The sequence below is a fragment of the Rhinolophus sinicus genome, chromosome 7, assembly GCF_057876585.1.
Source record: "Rhinolophus sinicus isolate RSI-liver-muscle chromosome 7, RSI-T2T, whole genome shotgun sequence".
NCBI lineage: Eukaryota > Metazoa > Chordata > Mammalia > Chiroptera > Rhinolophidae > Rhinolophus > Rhinolophus sinicus.
Window position 1 is genome coordinate 35,985,051 of NC_142507.1, and position 17,972 is coordinate 36,003,022.

General features: G+C 35.6%; 1 protein-coding gene across 4 annotated transcripts in view; it reads right to left on the reverse strand.

Moving 5' to 3' along the window:
• Nucleotides 1-7,389: 7,389 nt before the first annotated feature.
• PLPPR5 (phospholipid phosphatase related 5) overlaps nt 7,390-17,972 on the reverse strand; it is a 112,386-nt gene continuing 101,803 nt past the window's right edge. For 2 of the 4 annotated variants that reach the window (XM_019747040.3, XM_019747039.3), the window contains exons 6-7: nt 11,749-11,885; nt 7,390-8,134 (exon numbers count right to left, since the gene is read on the reverse strand). In XM_019747040.3, coding sequence (XP_019602599.1) covers nt 11,751-11,885 — 135 coding nt within the window. In that variant the 3' untranslated portion in view covers nt 7,390-8,134; nt 11,749-11,750. The remainder of the gene's footprint in view (nt 8,135-11,748; nt 11,886-17,972) is intronic. The other 2 variants (XM_019747043.3, XM_019747041.3) reach the window with 1 other exon arrangement.

Below are 17,972 nucleotides of genomic sequence, written 5' to 3' on the forward strand. Positions count from 1 at the left end.
TTATTTCGTAATAGAAAAACAAGTCCACTTCAGTTTAATTGAGTTAGTTTTACATCTGATTATCCATGTTCTCCTGGCATCCTTTAGCTCTTCTGTAGGAAGTATAGATGGTAGATAGCTGTTACAGGCTGAATTGTGTCCCCACAAAGTTCATATGTTGAAGCCTTAACCCCCAATGTAACTGCATTTGAAGATAAGGCCTTTGGGGAGATACCTATGGTTAAATGGGGTCATAAGCGTGGCCCCTAATCCGATAGGACTGCTGTCAATGGGAGAGGAGGAAGAGACACTAAAGCTCTCTCTCTTCTTGCCTAAGCAAAAAGGAAAAGCCATGTGAGAACACAGCAAGAAGGCAGCTGTCTGCAGCCCAAGGAGTGAGGCCTCACCTGACACCAATCCTGCTGACACCTTGATCTTGGACATCCAACCTCCAGAAATACATTCTGGAGAAAATACATTTCCATGGTTTAAGCCCCCCAGCCTGTTATGGCACCCTGAGTTGACAGTACAAAAGCATACATAAAGCAGGTAAGAAAGTTGATAAGAGAGTTAAATTTCAAGACAAGAAATAGTGAGAATTGACAACAGAGGGCAAAGAAAACCGGGTAAATAGGGGGGAAATAGCTAATAAATAATCAAAGGTTCTCAAATTCTTTAGATCAAGGGAACAAACTCCCCTGTATAGCTCTTCATAACTCCCCGGAGCTTTACTTTATTAGAGAACTAAAATCTTATTTATGTTCAAGAGGCTGGATAGGCTAAATTATGTATATTTATGTATGAAGCCAGAGTGTACATAATATAATTTAGAAAGATTACCTAAAGTTTCAAGTGTGAGTTATTTCAGAAAAAAATCACTTTTCCTGATCTCCCTTTACTCCTTCTAATGAGTGGTCTGAACAGCTAACATAGTATTCTAGTACAAATACATTTCTATCCATCGATAAGACCCGTATTTCTTAATTTGGCCTTAGAAAAATAAGTAACCAAATAATGACAACAAAAAGAGATATAATAATAAACAATTAGGAGACTACAAAATTCTTATGTTATATATTAATCTGAAATATAGATAACATGTCTTTTAAAAAGAGAGCTTTCATATTTTATATATATATACAATGTCTCTCTATATGTTTATACGTAGGTGTATATATATGTATCTACATATATATGTATATAGACTAGGCATAAGCATATACACAGGCAGGCTTTACTTTGTAGTGTGGGACCATAAAAATGATCATGCAAACTGAATTCATGCAAAGAGAGCTTAATAAACAATGGGAAAAATCACAATTAATCCGTTATCTTTAAATTTTTTGTCAAAACTAAAATCTACTGCCAATTTTAAATGAGTAGGGAAATGAAAAATAGCAAAACTAATATTCAGTACACTGTAATATAAAATATTAGAAACATTGAGAATTAAATGTTTTATTTCTTGGTAAAAAAAATTCATCCAGAGCAGTGTGAACGGTGCTTGCCGCCTTTCTCCTGTTGTATAACTTACAGCATGAAGTGAGTATTATTTTCTGTGTCTTGGCTAATTGTCACTCCACTTTCTAACTTTAGATCCACTATTTTGTCCTTTGCACTTTCAATGTCATGAAATATCTCCAAGAGTTCCTTTAATGTGAAGTTTTTTGTCCCAATCACTTTCTCTGGACATCTTCATTTTCATCACAATTTCTTCCCTCATTTTCTTCAATAAAATCATTTTCATTCAGTTCCTCTGGTTGCATTTCTAACCTCTCAGACAGTGGTGGCCAGTGTTCCCAGGGTCAGCTATGTCTTCTATTACGCCACTTCTGTTAGTTTTAATTTCATTTTCAGCATTATCACCTTTTTCTTCTTTGCTGCACTTCCATCTTTGTTGACTGGTTTCGTCTTTTAATTACGCATTTTTAAAAAATGGCACATGGAATTTTCCTGGGGAGACAAAAGGTCAACACAACTGCATGGTTTGCTGTCTGTGCGTGAACAGAATAACAAATGTGCAGTGACCACAAGCAGACTCTAAAAAAGAGAGAAATGATTGGTCACTGATCATAATGCACATGTGTTATTTACATAGCGATTTGTGAACTGAAGTGCTAGCAGCAGTGTTTGTATTTTATGCAATTACTCATAGATGTTATACCATGGTAACTAAAATTTGAACCTGTTGTTGGGGGAGTGGTATTATTTAACTAAACTATGTGTCTTAGACAGTTTGGGCTGCTGTAACAGAACACCATAGACTGGGTAACAACAAACATTTATTTCTGACAGTTCTAGAGGCGGCAAAATTCAAGATCAAGGTGCTGACAGATCTGGTGTCTGAAAAGAGCCATCTTCCTGGATTACGGACAGCTGTCTTCTCGTATCCTCACATGGTGGATAGCAGAGAGAGAGGAAGCAAGCTGTCTTGTGTCTCTTCCTGTAAGGGCACTCACTAATATCAAGTCTCCACTAATCGCACTAATATTAGGTCTCCACTCTGGTGACCTAATTCCTTCCTAAAGTCCCGATCTCCAAATACTATCACATTGGGGACTTAGGTTTCAATATATGAATTTGAGGGGACATAAATATTGAGTCCACAGCACCATGGTAACTGAAATTTGTAAAAACCAGAATTGCGCAAAGTACACACACAATACATGTGTGAGTACACACACACACACTATATACATATATATATATATATATACATACATATACATATACATATACATACATACATACATACATATATATATATATATATATATATTATAACCTGGTCTTATATTTCAGTTCTTGTTTTTCGTTTTTCAGGTTTTATTCTTTTGCTTCAATTTCTTTCCTATTCTTTCTATTCACCTCTCTCTCTCTCTCTCTCTCTCTCTCTCTCTCTCTCTCTCTCTCTCTCTCGTAAAATTATATCCTCTTCCTTTATCATTGCCTATCAGAGAAGACCTAGGAAGGCTTTCTGGGAATACCTAGGAAAGCTTCAGCAAGCTCCCTATTGCTCTTAGTTAAGTGCTGGGTAGACAGTTCTCTAGTCAGTTTATCTCAAAGACATTTTAGGGGTACAGTTGGTGATTGGTGGGTGATCATCCTTGCTTATATACAATGAGCTAGCTCTCTAGTGTCATTTGTGAGTTTCTCATGCTCATCAGAATAAATCTGTACTTAATAAGTTGAGGAATTCAACTCAAGCAGGCACTGCTTGAACATTTTTAAGGTTTAGCTGCAGGAAAATTTTGTGGTAGATTGAATGAACAAATGGCCTTTGTTCTCCAACCACCTTTGTTGTCCTCCCTTTTGCAATGTGACTTGGTTGCTTTTCCCTCACTCCTTGAATCTGGGCTGGCCTTGGGACTTCCCTTGGCCAATTGAATGAGATGGAAGTGACAATGTGCCAGCACCTTGGTGCCAGTGCTTCTGCTCTGTCTTACCTCCTATGTGAAAGAGCTTAGATAGCCAGATGGAGGTTGAGAGACGATGTAGAGAAAAGTTCAGTTATCCCAAGGTAAGACATCCTAGACTAGCCCATGGCCGGATGACCCCACATGTGAGAACATCCAGTCAAGATCAGCAGAGTTGCCAACCTCATCACAAATACATGAATGAGCCCACCTCAGACTGGAAAAATGGCTCAGCTGAACCACAGACTCCTGATAGATAGTAAGTTATTATTATTATTATTATTATATTATAGCATATAACGCTTTTTAAATTTAGCAATAGTCAAATTATGCAATGTTGTTTACGGAAGCAATGCTTTTTTATTATCCTTAGCTGTTGCTGTAATCTATAAAAAATCAGTTTCTTAGTCCTGAGAATAGGTAGCTGGCAAATGCTTACCTTAACTCTAAACAGGTTTGTTAGGGCACCGTCAATGTTGGGGCTGCTAAACTATCCAATCTGGAAGGGTAGGGACCATGTCAGCCCACTGCCACGTATCTGGTGTACAGAATCACTCGAGAAGTATTCACTGAATGAATGAGGGCTGGAAGGTCTTCCCAAGCAGGAGCAATACATCTAAGGAAACTGATTAATACTCAAAATGTCTCACTATTTTGGAAAAGTTTTTCTTTCTTTTTTCTTTTAAATATCAATTTTAAAATACACCTTTTATTCCCTCCTGGGAAGAAAACAGATTTTCCCCTTTTCTAGAAGTGATAGTGTTTTAATGCACAATGAAAATGAAACACATTTATAAATGCAATTCAATTAAGTGAGGATAAACAGGTGTGGCACCTGTCAGGATCACCCTTATTAAAAATGGCATCTTAGAGATGTCAACTTTGAGTTTTCCTCCGAACACTGAAGGTCGTTGTGTGTCCACTCACCTGTATTTTGTTTTCTTTTTTTTGGAGATCCTTGTGATTTGAAGGGCCACAGATTTGAAAACGGCAATCTAAATTTTGAATTTGATTCTATAATCCATCCATGGCTCACAAATCCTGGGGTGGAAACAGCAGGCTTATTATTTTATTAAACGTCAAGCATTTCTGAGGCTCTATCAGACTAAGACCCAGCTATAATCTACAGAGGACAGGAAAGAAGAATTTAAATACTCTCATTTTTTTCTTCTTAGAAGAGAATTATTCACTTAATCTCTGAAAGAATTTTCCCTAGTTGATATTTCAATAGAATCACAACTCACAAAATTCATTAGAAAGCCCAGTCCTGGCAAATTGTGACATCACTGTTTGTAAGGCGTAAATAGAGCCATTTGGTACATGCCCAGGGATACTTTTTAGACGCAATCCAAAATTAATGAATTGTGCCTTCGGAGGCAGATGATATAACAGATTGTACCTGTTCAGTGTCCCAGGTAGTTTGCAGAGGTTTGTGATTTGTCAATATAGAGATTGATAAGATTCCAGGATGAACAATACCCTATTTCCCCGAAAATAAGACCTAGCCGGACCATCAGCTCTAATGCATCTTTTGGAGCAAAAATTAATATAAGACCTGGTCTGATATTATATTATATTATTTAAGACCCAGTCTTATATTATAGTAAAATAAGACCGGGTCTTATATTAATTTTTGCTCCAAAAGATATATTAGAACTCATTGTCTGGCTAGGTCTTATTTTCGGGGAAACATGGTAGGTGCACAGGGTCACTTAGCTGCCTCAAGAGCTGGTCAAATCGGAACCATTGCAATCCCTGCCCAAACATTCTCCAGTTACTCTGACAATCTGACTTTCATCACATTGACAAGCATTCTTTATTTCTCTACTCCCAAGAGAGGATTCATACGTGAAGGAAAATAATCAAACTTAATTTTGTAAATTTCTTTTTAAAATGTTTTATTTGAAAAATACAATACACAGCAGAGAATTATTCCCTCCCCTACTGCTCTTTCACAGAGGAAACTGTTTGGTAAAGGTAACCGAGATATTTGTCTGGGATAGATCCTGAGAAAAGAGAGGCCCAGTTAGAAGTGGAATAGACAAAGTCCGTCAAAGAAGGTTCACCTCTCTTTTAACATAAAAGAGCCTTTTAAATAATCTTAGGAATCAGATTAAACATGTACAGAATTTCTGCCATGCAAACAGAGACGACTGAAATTTTCAGGCTGCCTAATTTATACTGACCTGGGCCCCAAGTAAGGAGAATAAAAAGATGTCTTCATCAGAAATATGTGTTTACCTGCTTTTACTACATTATCAATGTACATATTTACAAATTAGTATTTTCTTCAATGTGTTTTTCCATTATTCTCAGGAACATCATTATTAATGGTTCTCTGCTGGCTTTTTGCCTTCTGTGCATGTATCTTTTTATTCTTCGGAATGTCCTTTATTGCAGGATAATTCATTGCACAATCTTGGGCCCATGACATTTAAATATTAAAAACACCTTAGTCTGATCTATCTGGGGTTAAATCTGGGTTTCTGAGGAATTTATAACTCCCACATTCAGACCAGGTTTGCAAGGTGCAAAGATACAACGTTTACATACGAATATATAGCTAAGACTTCCAACAGGAGAAACAATGCTGATTGGTTCCTTGGAAAACTGATGCTAGAATTGACAGAACTGAGCTAATTCTAGAAGTCTTACTGGTAATCATGCCTCCTAAGACATTTTGATTATCCTTTCACGTCCATTCCCAGTAACTCATCTTTAAAGAGGGTCAGGTCATTCCAAGCTTTTCATGTTATAAATTTCTACCAGAATTGAATTTGTTCTAGAAGTCTGATATTGGTAGAAACATGAATTTTCTAGTTTTGGCCCTACTAAAAGTGTTTTAACCCTCACAGTGATAGAAAAGAGTAAGTAACATCTATTTGGGGAGTAATGGAAAAGTGTTTGGTTATATTTATTTACTGATATTTGTTGAAATTACAGAGAAAATTAGAAGTTTATTTTCCTTAGTTCTGTCAAGGTTAGGAATTATCATTTCTACCATTAACTATTGCTCACGAGACAAACTCAAATAAACTTACTCAGAGTAAGTTTAAAGATTGCCAAGTTATTGTTGAGAAGTACACTGAATGGTTTTCTCATAGTCCAGTTCATTTACCTTATATTCTCATGATTTTCATCCTTAATTCCACATGCTTAGTGTGAGGTACTCATATGTTCCTCAGGGCCTCTCCTGAGTGGTGGGGGCTAGATTACGGCAGTGAGGGTGGCAGGAGAGACATCTGATTTCGGTTTTGACTTGACAAAAGACCTCACACCTAGATTCTTGACATTATTTTTAAATAGAATTTTAAAGAGGTTACTATATATGTGGTTGGATATTTGAAAAGTATTCATTCTTAAAACAAATATTTAAAGTACAGCAAAGTTTTTATAACTTTATTTAGGCATTTCTTCATTTTTTTAAAATATAGGTATTTACCCAGGATTCCACTGACCTCTGAAAGGCCTCTGTGTCCAAAACAATATGGCAGCTGTGGCTTATTTAAAAGGAGCGCTAGTTTGGGATCAGAAAACCTGAATTTAAGTTTGAACTGCCTCTTACTAGTTGTGTAATATTGGGCACATTGTTTACTCTGCCTTGGTTTTATTTTTCTCATCTATAAAACTAAAGCCATACTCTTAGTGTTTACCTGGGGCTACTATGAGGTTTAAATAATAAATGAAAATGTACTTTGTAAACTATAAAGTACTACACGTATGCAAAGTAAAATATGTTAACCACATTTCTTGCATTTATGTAATTTAAATTATGTTGTCAGGGTGTGGTTCTTTCCTATTTAAATTATGTGGAAACTTGACCAGTAAAAAGCCTAAGAATGGAGACTGTGACCACTCTTGAGACAGTTATCAATGGAAAATTACTCAATAAATAGGTACCATTGCTGAATTTAGTCACTTAAACTACCCTAAACACTACCTGCATTCAGAAACTACAAGTCAACAATTAAACCACAATTGTCAGAAACAGATGTCCAAATAAATAATTTTTAATTATGATACATTACTTATTACAGTAAAAATTGGCATTTTCCCCTTCAAAAGCAGAAGCACCAGTCTTAGAAGGTATAGAATGGATGATATTTTAAGGGAAATATAGCATAATATTATGTGCAAACATTATTTTAGTATAGAACACACTTTCTAAACATAAAGTAATTTCACACACTGAAATCTGTTAAGATGGAAATAATGTCATGCTGAATAATAAAATAAAAACCCCCATGACTTTCAAAGTCCACTTCAAATGAAATATGGTGTAGTGCTGAATAGATATATGAAAAATTAAAAAGTTTAACTAGCCCAAAATGGAGGGATTTCTTATACAAATATGACTCGTATAGAGGTTTCTTTTCACATAGTCTCAGTGATTCTGTGAGAATCTAAACTGGTTATTTTATGTAAGAATTAATTTGTTCATTTGGTCATCACATTTTAATTGAATACCTACTTTGTGCAAGGCTTTGTTGTAGGTAATGGGGAAACAGAGAAGAAACACACAGTCCTGCCTTTGAGGAGCTCACAGTCTAGTGGGGGCAACAGACAAGTTGACATGGATTTTAAAATTATAAAAATTATTAGACAACTTTATAAACTTCTTTTGTAATCAAACAAACTTTGGGTGTTAAGAATGGATGGTGAAAAGGGATGATGTCCAATGCAGTGAAAAACCATCTGCTTCAATATCATGTGACTTCTGCAAAGGCGGTGATGTGGTTCTGCAAAAAGAAAAAGGAATTACAAAGTCAGGGTCTGGGAAAATTGGCTTTGTAAAATATTTAGTGCTTTTACAAACAATCGTTAGCCTAATATAAAACTGTAGCCCATATATGTTAAAGTTGCAAAAACATACGACATTATTAAACTAAGTTCTATGTATTATTACATAAATCCAGCTGCTAATTATATATTTTATTCAATATTTTTAATTAACAAATAGGTTAAAATGTTGTACCTGCTTTATTCAAACTTAACACTGAAATTTGGAGAGATAAAAATGGTAACGCCAGACAACGTTAATATTCTGCTCAGTGTTAATGGAATTTTAATGCTAGCATGTTGGAGCTTCAGATTAATTGCTCCCTGTGAGACAGATGGCACAGAATGAGGTGGTGAAATGCTCAGACTGAAATGGCATTTGCTGGTTGACAAAGATCTACTTAAACACTTCATTTTTGATGCAGGAATCCAGACTACAGACTGAAATCTCTGTTGTTTACCTCAACCACAGAATTCTTCACAGAGCCTTTTTACCTTTTTTTTTTTCAAGCAATAGAATTGGGTACAAGGAAACCCTGTGGAATGACTAATATTTAAATGGATTCAGACATACAACAGGCTATATTATGGTTGCTGAAATATTGCAAAGAAAAATTGACATGACATAATTAATCATGCCACATACAGGGTTATGTCAAGTTCTAACACGTGACAGCCCCAACCAAGAACAGCAGCATTACAAACGGGTTTTACCGTATTACTGTTTTGAATGTTTGTCATAGTAGTTTTTGTATTGACTCTTTATAAGTCAAAAACATCATAAATAGAATTCCATATAATGAATGCATGCCATGAGATTTCTCCCATGTGCATGAGCTCTTTTCAAGTTAAAGTATAAAATGTTTAACTAGTTAAAACATTCTAAAAATATGTGTAAAGAAATTAAAATTGATTTTCATTGAATTTAAGCATATTAAGCTACAACTAAGAGGATATCGTTAACTATTGCTTAAGGCATTATGTTTTATGTTTGACCCACTTAAACCTAGAGAAAAATAGTATCATTAAAAGTCAATAGTGAGCAAACATGCTGACTTTTTCACTAACTCCTGGTAGGACTTTAGAAACTTTAATTCCTCATTTTAAAAATGCATAATGAAAATGTTGGGAAATTCAGCACCTCATCTCTGTTTATTGAGTTCTCCTTACAAAGTGCAAGCATGACTTTAGGACAAAAAAGACTTGTCAAGAGTTACATAATGCACTATGGTTGAATAAAAGCCATAAAAACTGTGGAAACAGTACATCATAGTTTTATTTCCAGTGTTCCCGTGAGGATTTGAAATCTGTGAAGTGAGAAAATAAATTTGATACATGGTGACAGTACAAAACTGACAGGAGTGTCACATCTCTGGACAGGACCTAGCAGACAGTAATTGCTGGAAAGTAATTGTTAAGATATAAATTGAAGATTAATCAGTCAGTGGCAACTGGTGGGTAGATAAAGGGTGAAGAAGTGACAGTAGAAAAAAAGGAAAGGGGATTAAAATAAAAAGAAGATAAAAATGAAAATGGATAGTGTTCCAAAGGACATTGGCCTAGGTATCAGTATTCCCTTGACCTAGATAATTAAATTTGCTGAAGATGATCCTAAGTGAAGAGGACAGCCATCACCTTAGAAGCTAGAACAGATATTAAAAGATCATAATAAACCATAGAAAGTATCAGAAACAAACCACTGATAATCAATTCAAGGCAGGACAGAAGCAGAGGAAAAAAGCAAGTGACAGTGAATGTTCAATAACTCTAGGGTGACCATATAAATTATCATCTAAATCTGGACATATGGGGTGGAGGAAAGAGGATGGTAATAATACACAGAGACAACAGGCTTAAAATGAGACTGTCTCAAATAGGAATGTGAGGTCACCTTAGAAATAAGGTCTTGAACGTATAACTTTAAGTATGCCATTAAGATTTAAGGATTACTGGATTCAGTCTTGGCATTTAAAATCATGTTTTGGTGACCACTAGGTCTTCCTTACCCTGCTCATAAATTCCAAACAATATTACCCTTTTCCTTATGCTAAGTCATTACCAAGTTAAACCACAGGGTAACAGTTTATTCCCAGACTGACTACATTTTTAGGTCCCAGGGCTCTCGGGAAATGCCTTCTTTTTCCGATTAGCACCTTTCTATTTCACATCACATTAAATTTTAACCTCAGAGATGACTTTTCCTATTTGACTAGAATAAGAAAGATCCTGCTCGGGGCTTATCATTTAAAGGTGGTCATTAGCAGAGAAATAAACAGATGAAAAGAAAATATTGAAGTGACTCTGCATAGGGAAGGGAAAATTTAATAATAGGGTCTAAGTACATGGAAGGAATATACAGATAGCACAGAGGCCATCTGTTCATTAATTTCACTGGCAAGAGCAAATCAACCCACACCACAGAATGAAAGAGATGGATTATTTATCACAGTAGGCTTTAAAAAATAAGATTCTCTTCTAGCATAGGAGCAGCTTTCCCTGAAGGAATCTGGAGGAAGGACAAGCTAATTACTGAGGTCCTTGCCATCTATAAGACTCTATGATTCTGTTATATCAATTACATTAACAAGTAATTACAATTACATTACATTAACATGTAAATGCATAACTTGAAATATCCAGATGGTATAATTCCTATACAGTAAGTTATGATGTTTCTCACTTTCCCATCAGCATTTTTCTCAGTAATATAATAAAACAGAATTGCATTTAATATTTTCAGATCACCTATCTTAAGGAATGGACTCCCTATGAAGCAAACTGGGTAACTCCTTTTAATCTAGCTGAATTCTTAATATGCAATACTCAATCTTATTAGTAGATGATGGTGTAAACACACAGTAGGCAAACAAAAAACTCGTGCATAAAAGCTTAATTCAGAGTCACAAGAAAAGTGGTCATATAATTTATCAGTATAATTACTGGTGCCTTCCGCAATTACACATACAGAGGCTTAGAGTGGAGATGGCAGAGCTTGAGCCCAAAGATTTGAAGATTAGAAAATGCTACACCCATTAGAAAGTGTCCATTCAAGTCCACAGCAAATCAGTGAGCAAAATACTGAATCCAGTCCTTGAGTGCAGAGTTCCCATGCAAAATAAGCACTTTTTTCTGAAAAGTAATTTTAGATTCTTAAATTGGGTAAATTCTAAAGTCTATAGTATGCCAATTTTTGAAGCTCTAAGTTCTACATGAAAATCTCTATTCCTTATTTTATACCTCCATTGTAGAAAATATACTCTGTAATTTAAAAAAAAAAAGTCATTTAAAACAAAATTGTCATTTATTTATGACATGAGAATTTGGCGATGACTTGCCACCCGACAGGATGTGCCACTCACCATTTCCCTCTGAAAAATAAGAGAAAATGCAAAAAGAGCACTTCACATAGGAAAACAGGAAAAGCCATTACTATTAAGGGCTACGTATTTGGTTGAGGAATACTATATTCCTGAGTGAAAAGTCAAATGGAAACCTGCACAGAAGGATACATTGTTCTGTATTTGCCTTAGCTTTGCAGCCCGACCCCAACACCAGTGCGCTCTCGCGCACATACGTTTATTGCCTTAATTGAAGGGGTTCGCAGTGGCTTATTCCCATTATCCAGCTGAAGAGTCTTGCCAGACAGTCTTTAAAGGACCTTCCCTGTGAATTTTCTTCTTGACCATTCTCAATAGGTTGGATTCGGGACACCTACGAAATGTATTTTATATATTATTTCAGTGTTTATTTAAATATTGACTTATTTACTTGGAAAAAGTGCTAGCCTACTTAAAGATCTATGTTGTTACATTGAGAGACCAAATGTTAAAGTTAAATATTGCTCCAGTTTCTTTCTTCCAAGATGATTATAAACAGCTTCTGTGTTTTAATAGGAGGTTGTGAGCAACCAGCTTGGGTTTTTAACCTAAAAATAATAAAATGGGATATGTGCATACGTCTTCAATTCCGTTTTTTAGTCTTCGGTTTGTTGGTAAGGAAGCTGTGTGGTGCAGTGGACTTTGATGTCAAGTGTTTAAATGTGGGCCCATTTTCACAAACAATACAACCTTTCAAAGACCCAGCTTTCTCATCTGTGAAATGGAAATAATACGACCTATTTAAATAGATTTTTATTAAGATTAAATGAGATTATATGCACAAGGTGTACTCAAACATGTCATTATAACTGTCTATAAAAGCCACAGAAGCAAAGTAAGAAGTAAAAGAAACAAAGAGAGAAAAAGTAAAAGAAATTAAAAAAAAATAATTGGTTGAAATTTCACAGTTCTACACATCTAAATTTCTAATATACAAACAAACGTTAAAACCAAAATATTTCTTATAATGTTACTACAGACTCATTTGGTGGCAAAAACCAAACCTGAATTGATAATAAGGCAACTCATACTCTACTTGTGCTGCAGAAAGACCCATCTTTGATTACTAAGTGCTGCTCAAGATCCTGCTTGTGTAACAGCGTATACAGTATCTTTTCCCCTAAATATAAAATATTTCGAATGCTGAACAACATCCAGCACTAGGATTTAGTTTAAGGAATCATGGTCCTATAATTAAATCATTCAACAATTCTGATGCTGTAAGACACCATTTATTAGGTTGGTGCAAAAGTAATTGCGGTTTTTGCAATTATTTTTAACCTTTTAAACCGCAATTACTTTTGCACCAACCTAATACATTTTGTCAGGGGAAGGTAGATGGATCTCACATTCCCAAATATTAGTCCTCTTTATTTTGCTAGTTGCTTCCTTCCTTCATTCACTGTGTCCTCTGAGGAGGGCAAAGTGGCAGACGAGAGAAGGAGGAAAAGCAGTAGCACATGGAATATGTGCTCTAAAACTGTCACATTAAATTACAACCTCTTGGTAGGTTGTAAAGTTGGTGAGTATTTTAATTAAGATAAACAATGTTAGGTCCCTTTAAGAAGAAAGTATTAGCGAACTTTAAACTGGTTGTAAAATTAATGTTAAGCAATTTCTTGTTTTAGAAAGTTGGGGATATGAAGGCATAAAAGCTAAAATGTGATAGACCAGCATGCTCTTGGGAAAGATTTTTGAACCATTTCTTTCTCTACAGTGGTTCTGTTTCAGTTCGAAGTTTTATATTAGCTCAGAGTTTTGCTTCTATTAAGGATTTTTTTTTTTTTTTTTTTTTTTTTGGTACTATTTGGGGAAAGGGGCTGAAGGTACTTTCTGAGAGAATTGTTTCTCCCTAGAGAAAAGAGAAATCTCTAGGCAGCTTTCTCTGATAAGCTAATTAAACCAGAGGCAGGCCCAGGTTTTACTGGGGTATTAGCTATAGATCTTATGAAGTATTTCCAAGTCCTGTGGAGCCAAAGAGGCTTACGGCTTTCTACAATGAATCTTTACAAGCGCTAGTTCTCTATCTTGGCTGCACTATGGAATCACCTGGAAGCTTTAAGAAAATACTGATACAACCCCACAGACTTGGATTTAATTGGTCTGAAACGAGGCCTGGTCAATAAAATTTTTAACGTCTCTCCAAACAATTCTAATGTGCAACCAATATAAAAATCCACTATTTCAGAAGCTCTGCAGGCCCAGTTGGATCCAGGCCAACAGCTGGCTCTGTATCCAAATCACCTGAGGTGCCTGATAACAATACACATCCCCAGGCCCAAGCCCAGGCCTACTGGATCAGAACCTTTGCGCTTGCATCCCAGAAAACTGCCCTTTTTGCAAGGGCTGCAAGTGATGGAGTCCCTTTTACAGCAGTAAGAGAACCACTGCTTAAAGATGTAGAATAGTGATTGGTTAGCAATGTAAACATTGTAAGGTATATAAAATCAATTTTTTCTTTAAAATTCCATCATTTTTCTGACAAAGAAGAGCCTAAAAAATCAGTGAGCCTGAATGAGTCTCAAAAATATAAAATCTTTGTGCTAAAAAAATTCTGGGAACAACTAACTGCATATTAAACTCCTGCCTTCAAGCCTCACAGAGCATAAAGGTTTTGAGAAGACCTGTAACCAAGACTTGTGTTTCACTTATACTCAATGTCTTCCAATGCACTGACATGAAACTCCATGTAAGTCTATTAATACTAATGTGTTTATGGTACTTGGTGGATGGTGGATATCTGTTGGAGGAGGTAATTAAGAGGACGTGACTGGTGGTTGACCCTCGAACTGGACCAGTACAACTGGAGGCTCCTCACCCCTTCCCTGGTCCTTGGAATGTATGTTCTGCCCACTGTTCTCATGCTAGGAGTCGTTTCAAGGACACAACTTTGAGAGAGTGAGTTGTTGTTGAGACCACCTGGATGGTGCATGTGGCTGAACCCAGTTAAGGTCTCTATATAGACTTTTAAGATTCTGGTGGGTGGGTGTGGAGATTTACTCATGTTGCAGCAGTCCAAGACCAGCCTCACATATAAGATCCCTTGCTTATCAACCCTGCCACCTACCAATCTGGAGTTGTCTGTCTCTTTGGTCCTCCTTGCCCTCTGTGTACAGGGCGAGTTTTTGAACCAACAGTATCCAGGTACTCTATGAAAGTTCTTTAACCTCCCTAACTTTAATGACTTTCCTGTCCATGACACTTATAGTTGATATTCACAGCTATAGGCTCAACAGTCTGAAATGTAAAATCCCAATTTACCTCCTCTCCTACCTCCCGCACCCTAAAAAAATTTATTTGGCCATTTTGAAAATTTCCTGACTGCTAATTTATCCACCTTGCTCCTTCTGAATCCTATTTCTTTTATACTCGTTTCTAGACCCCACATGAACACTCTTAAATGGCATCCTCAAATCTTGCACCCATGCTCTTATCTCACCTGCCAAACAAAATCTTTGTATAAACTGGTTCCTCTATCTGGTACTTTCTTCTCTCGCCTCCTCACTTGGCTAACAGTTCTTCAGATCTCCCTGTAGAGGATGTTACAAGCACTGCTAAGTTTGGATTGGTCCCCCCATCTGTTCCTCTAGCATACCCATTATCACCCTGTTCTGCATTTGTTTATAAAACTATCTCCCCACTAGACTGTAAGCTTGTGAGTCCTGGGAAATCCTTCATAGTGCTTCTTATATTATATTTGTTGCATGTTTCATATATAACAAATCTCATTACAAGGAAAATTTTACTGTACATGACAAATGATAAGAAAGATATTTCATCAATTAATTTTACCCATAACTTGTTTTATACTACTATTTTAATCTAACTCATTGGCTTCTTATTTATTTCATTTCTCTTTACTTTCTAAAAAGCTTTATATTTGCTAAATAAGCAACCAATGCTACTTGACAGAAAAGAATTAGAGGATATGAGTAATGGATGAGTACATGATAAATTCTCAAATAACCAGTAGCTGATTAAAACGCCTTATTTAAAAACTTGCCTATTTTTAGAAAGAGGTACCAATTAGTACAAATTTAGATGAGCCACATTAAGATTCATTTCAGAACCATTCAAACCATAAGGGCCATTAGCGATGACACAGATACTTTGGGAAATTTTTGTAAAGGTAAATATACATTTACCTTAAAACTTAGCAATTCCATTCCTAAGTATTTATCCAAAAGACAGAAAAGTATATATTCACACAAAAACCTGTACGTGAATTTTATATCAGTTTTATTCATAATTGTGAAAAACAGGAAACAACCCAAATGTCCTTCAATTTGTGAATGAATAAAAACAAAACCTATGGTACGTCCATATATCAGAATACTATTCAGCAATTAAAATGGGAGGAAACCAACTACTGAAGGTAATAACACGAATGAATTTCAAATGCATTATGTTAAGTGAAAGAAGTCAGACTCAAAGGGCTACATACTATATCAGTCTATTTATACAATATCAAACTTATGAGTCCTTTTGTATGAAAAGCAAAACTGTAGAAACAGAAACAGATTAGTGGTTGCCGGAGGCTGGGAGCTGAAGGAGGGCTGAATGACCACAAAGGGAAGAAAGGAACTTTTGAGGATGGTAGAAATGTTCTATAACTTAATTATGATGATGATTACATGATGTTATACTCTTGTCAAAACTAATAAAACTGTACGCTAAAAAAGGGAATTTTACAGGATGTAAATTACACTTTGATAAACCCCAATTAAAAAAGAAATTAGGGGGCCGGCCCGGTGGCTCAGGCAGTTGGAGCTCCATGCTCCTAACTCCAAAGGCTGCCGGTTCGATTCCCACATGAGCCAGTGGGCTCTCAACCACAAGGTTGCCGGTTCAACTCCTCGAGTCCCACAAGGGATGGTGGACTGCGCCCCCTGCAACTAGCAACGGCAACTGGACCAGGAGCTGAATGGCACCCTCCACAACTAAGATTGAAAGGACAACTTGACTTGGAAAAAAGTCCTGGAAGTACACACTGTTCCCCAATAAAGTCCTGTTCCCCTTCTCCAATATAAAAATCTTAAAAAAAAAAAAAAAAAGAAAAAAAAAAGAAAAGTTATAATAAAAAAAAAGTAAAGTGTGTTTAAAAAAAAAATAAAAGAAAGAAATTAGGGACATTAACCATGACATGAACTAAGCCTAAAAGCCAAGTGATATCTAGAATTTGGTTTGTCAGTTATTGAATTATTGTTTCAACCCTTAATTGCTTCAATCACAAAATAAAAATACAAAATGTATGGAATATTCAAAAAACACAAATTAAAATGAAGTACTTCGTTTATTTGTGCCTTATAAAATTGGTGAAGATTATTAAGAATAATATACCCCCCACTGTTGGAGAGGCCATAAGGATATGAAACAAACGAAAAGCCATAAGAGTATTCATCTTTTTGTCGGTATTTCCACTTCCATGAATATACTTCAAAGAAATTATTAATTGAACTTACAAAGACGTTTACCCTAGTATTGTTTTTAATGTGGAAAACTGGAAGTGAAAGTAATATTTTATGACTAACAAAGATAATGTTTAATTTATATGTATTACAACTTTTTCAATGTAATTACATAATATTGTACAGCATAATGATTATGAGTTTGAGCTCTGAAGTGATAAATATGAAACGTAGTTGGAAATGGAAAATATGGTTCTGTGTTCTTGTATTAGAACACAGACCAGTTGTGTGACCTTGGGCAAGTTACTTAACCTCTCTCTCTCTTTCTCTGTAAAAGAAATAAAAAAATACACCAAGTAATTTCTATAAAAACTAAAATGATATTTATGTGTGAAGTTCTTCACATAACTCTGGACACATATTAAGCTCTCACTAAAGATTAGCTTTTTCTGTTGTGCTCGATATGATTATTATAGTTATTGATCTGTGACCGCATCTATAATATCCTGTCATGTGGGCAAGAGCAGGCAGCAGGAATGAGCACCCAGGGTTCTGTACCATAGACAAACCCATACATACACTCATGCAGCTGAAGGCTATTTGAAGAAAAGTTTCCATATGTGGTCGCATATGGATACTTCCTATTTATTTTTGTTTTGTTTACCCACATTTTCAAATTTTAAACAATAGACATGAATTACTTCTTGCTTCTTTAATGAAAACAACAACAGAAAAAAGCATGATTGTTTCAAAAGACTGTAAACGGGGTCATTGTTTAGTTTCCTAGTTTTAGTCAAGTAAAACTTTGCATTTTCTCTACAAAAAAATGTTCATAGTGTCCTGGTGTTCTGAACTGGTTTTGACAATGTGAATAGTGTTTCTAAGACTGTCCACTGTACAGGAATAAATCTGAAAGAGGGGGAGATGAACAGGTAGGTGTAAATGGTTTCCCATGTGTAACTAACTGTGTGTGCATTGGGAATTATTTTTTAATCCATTATTGTTTTATTCTC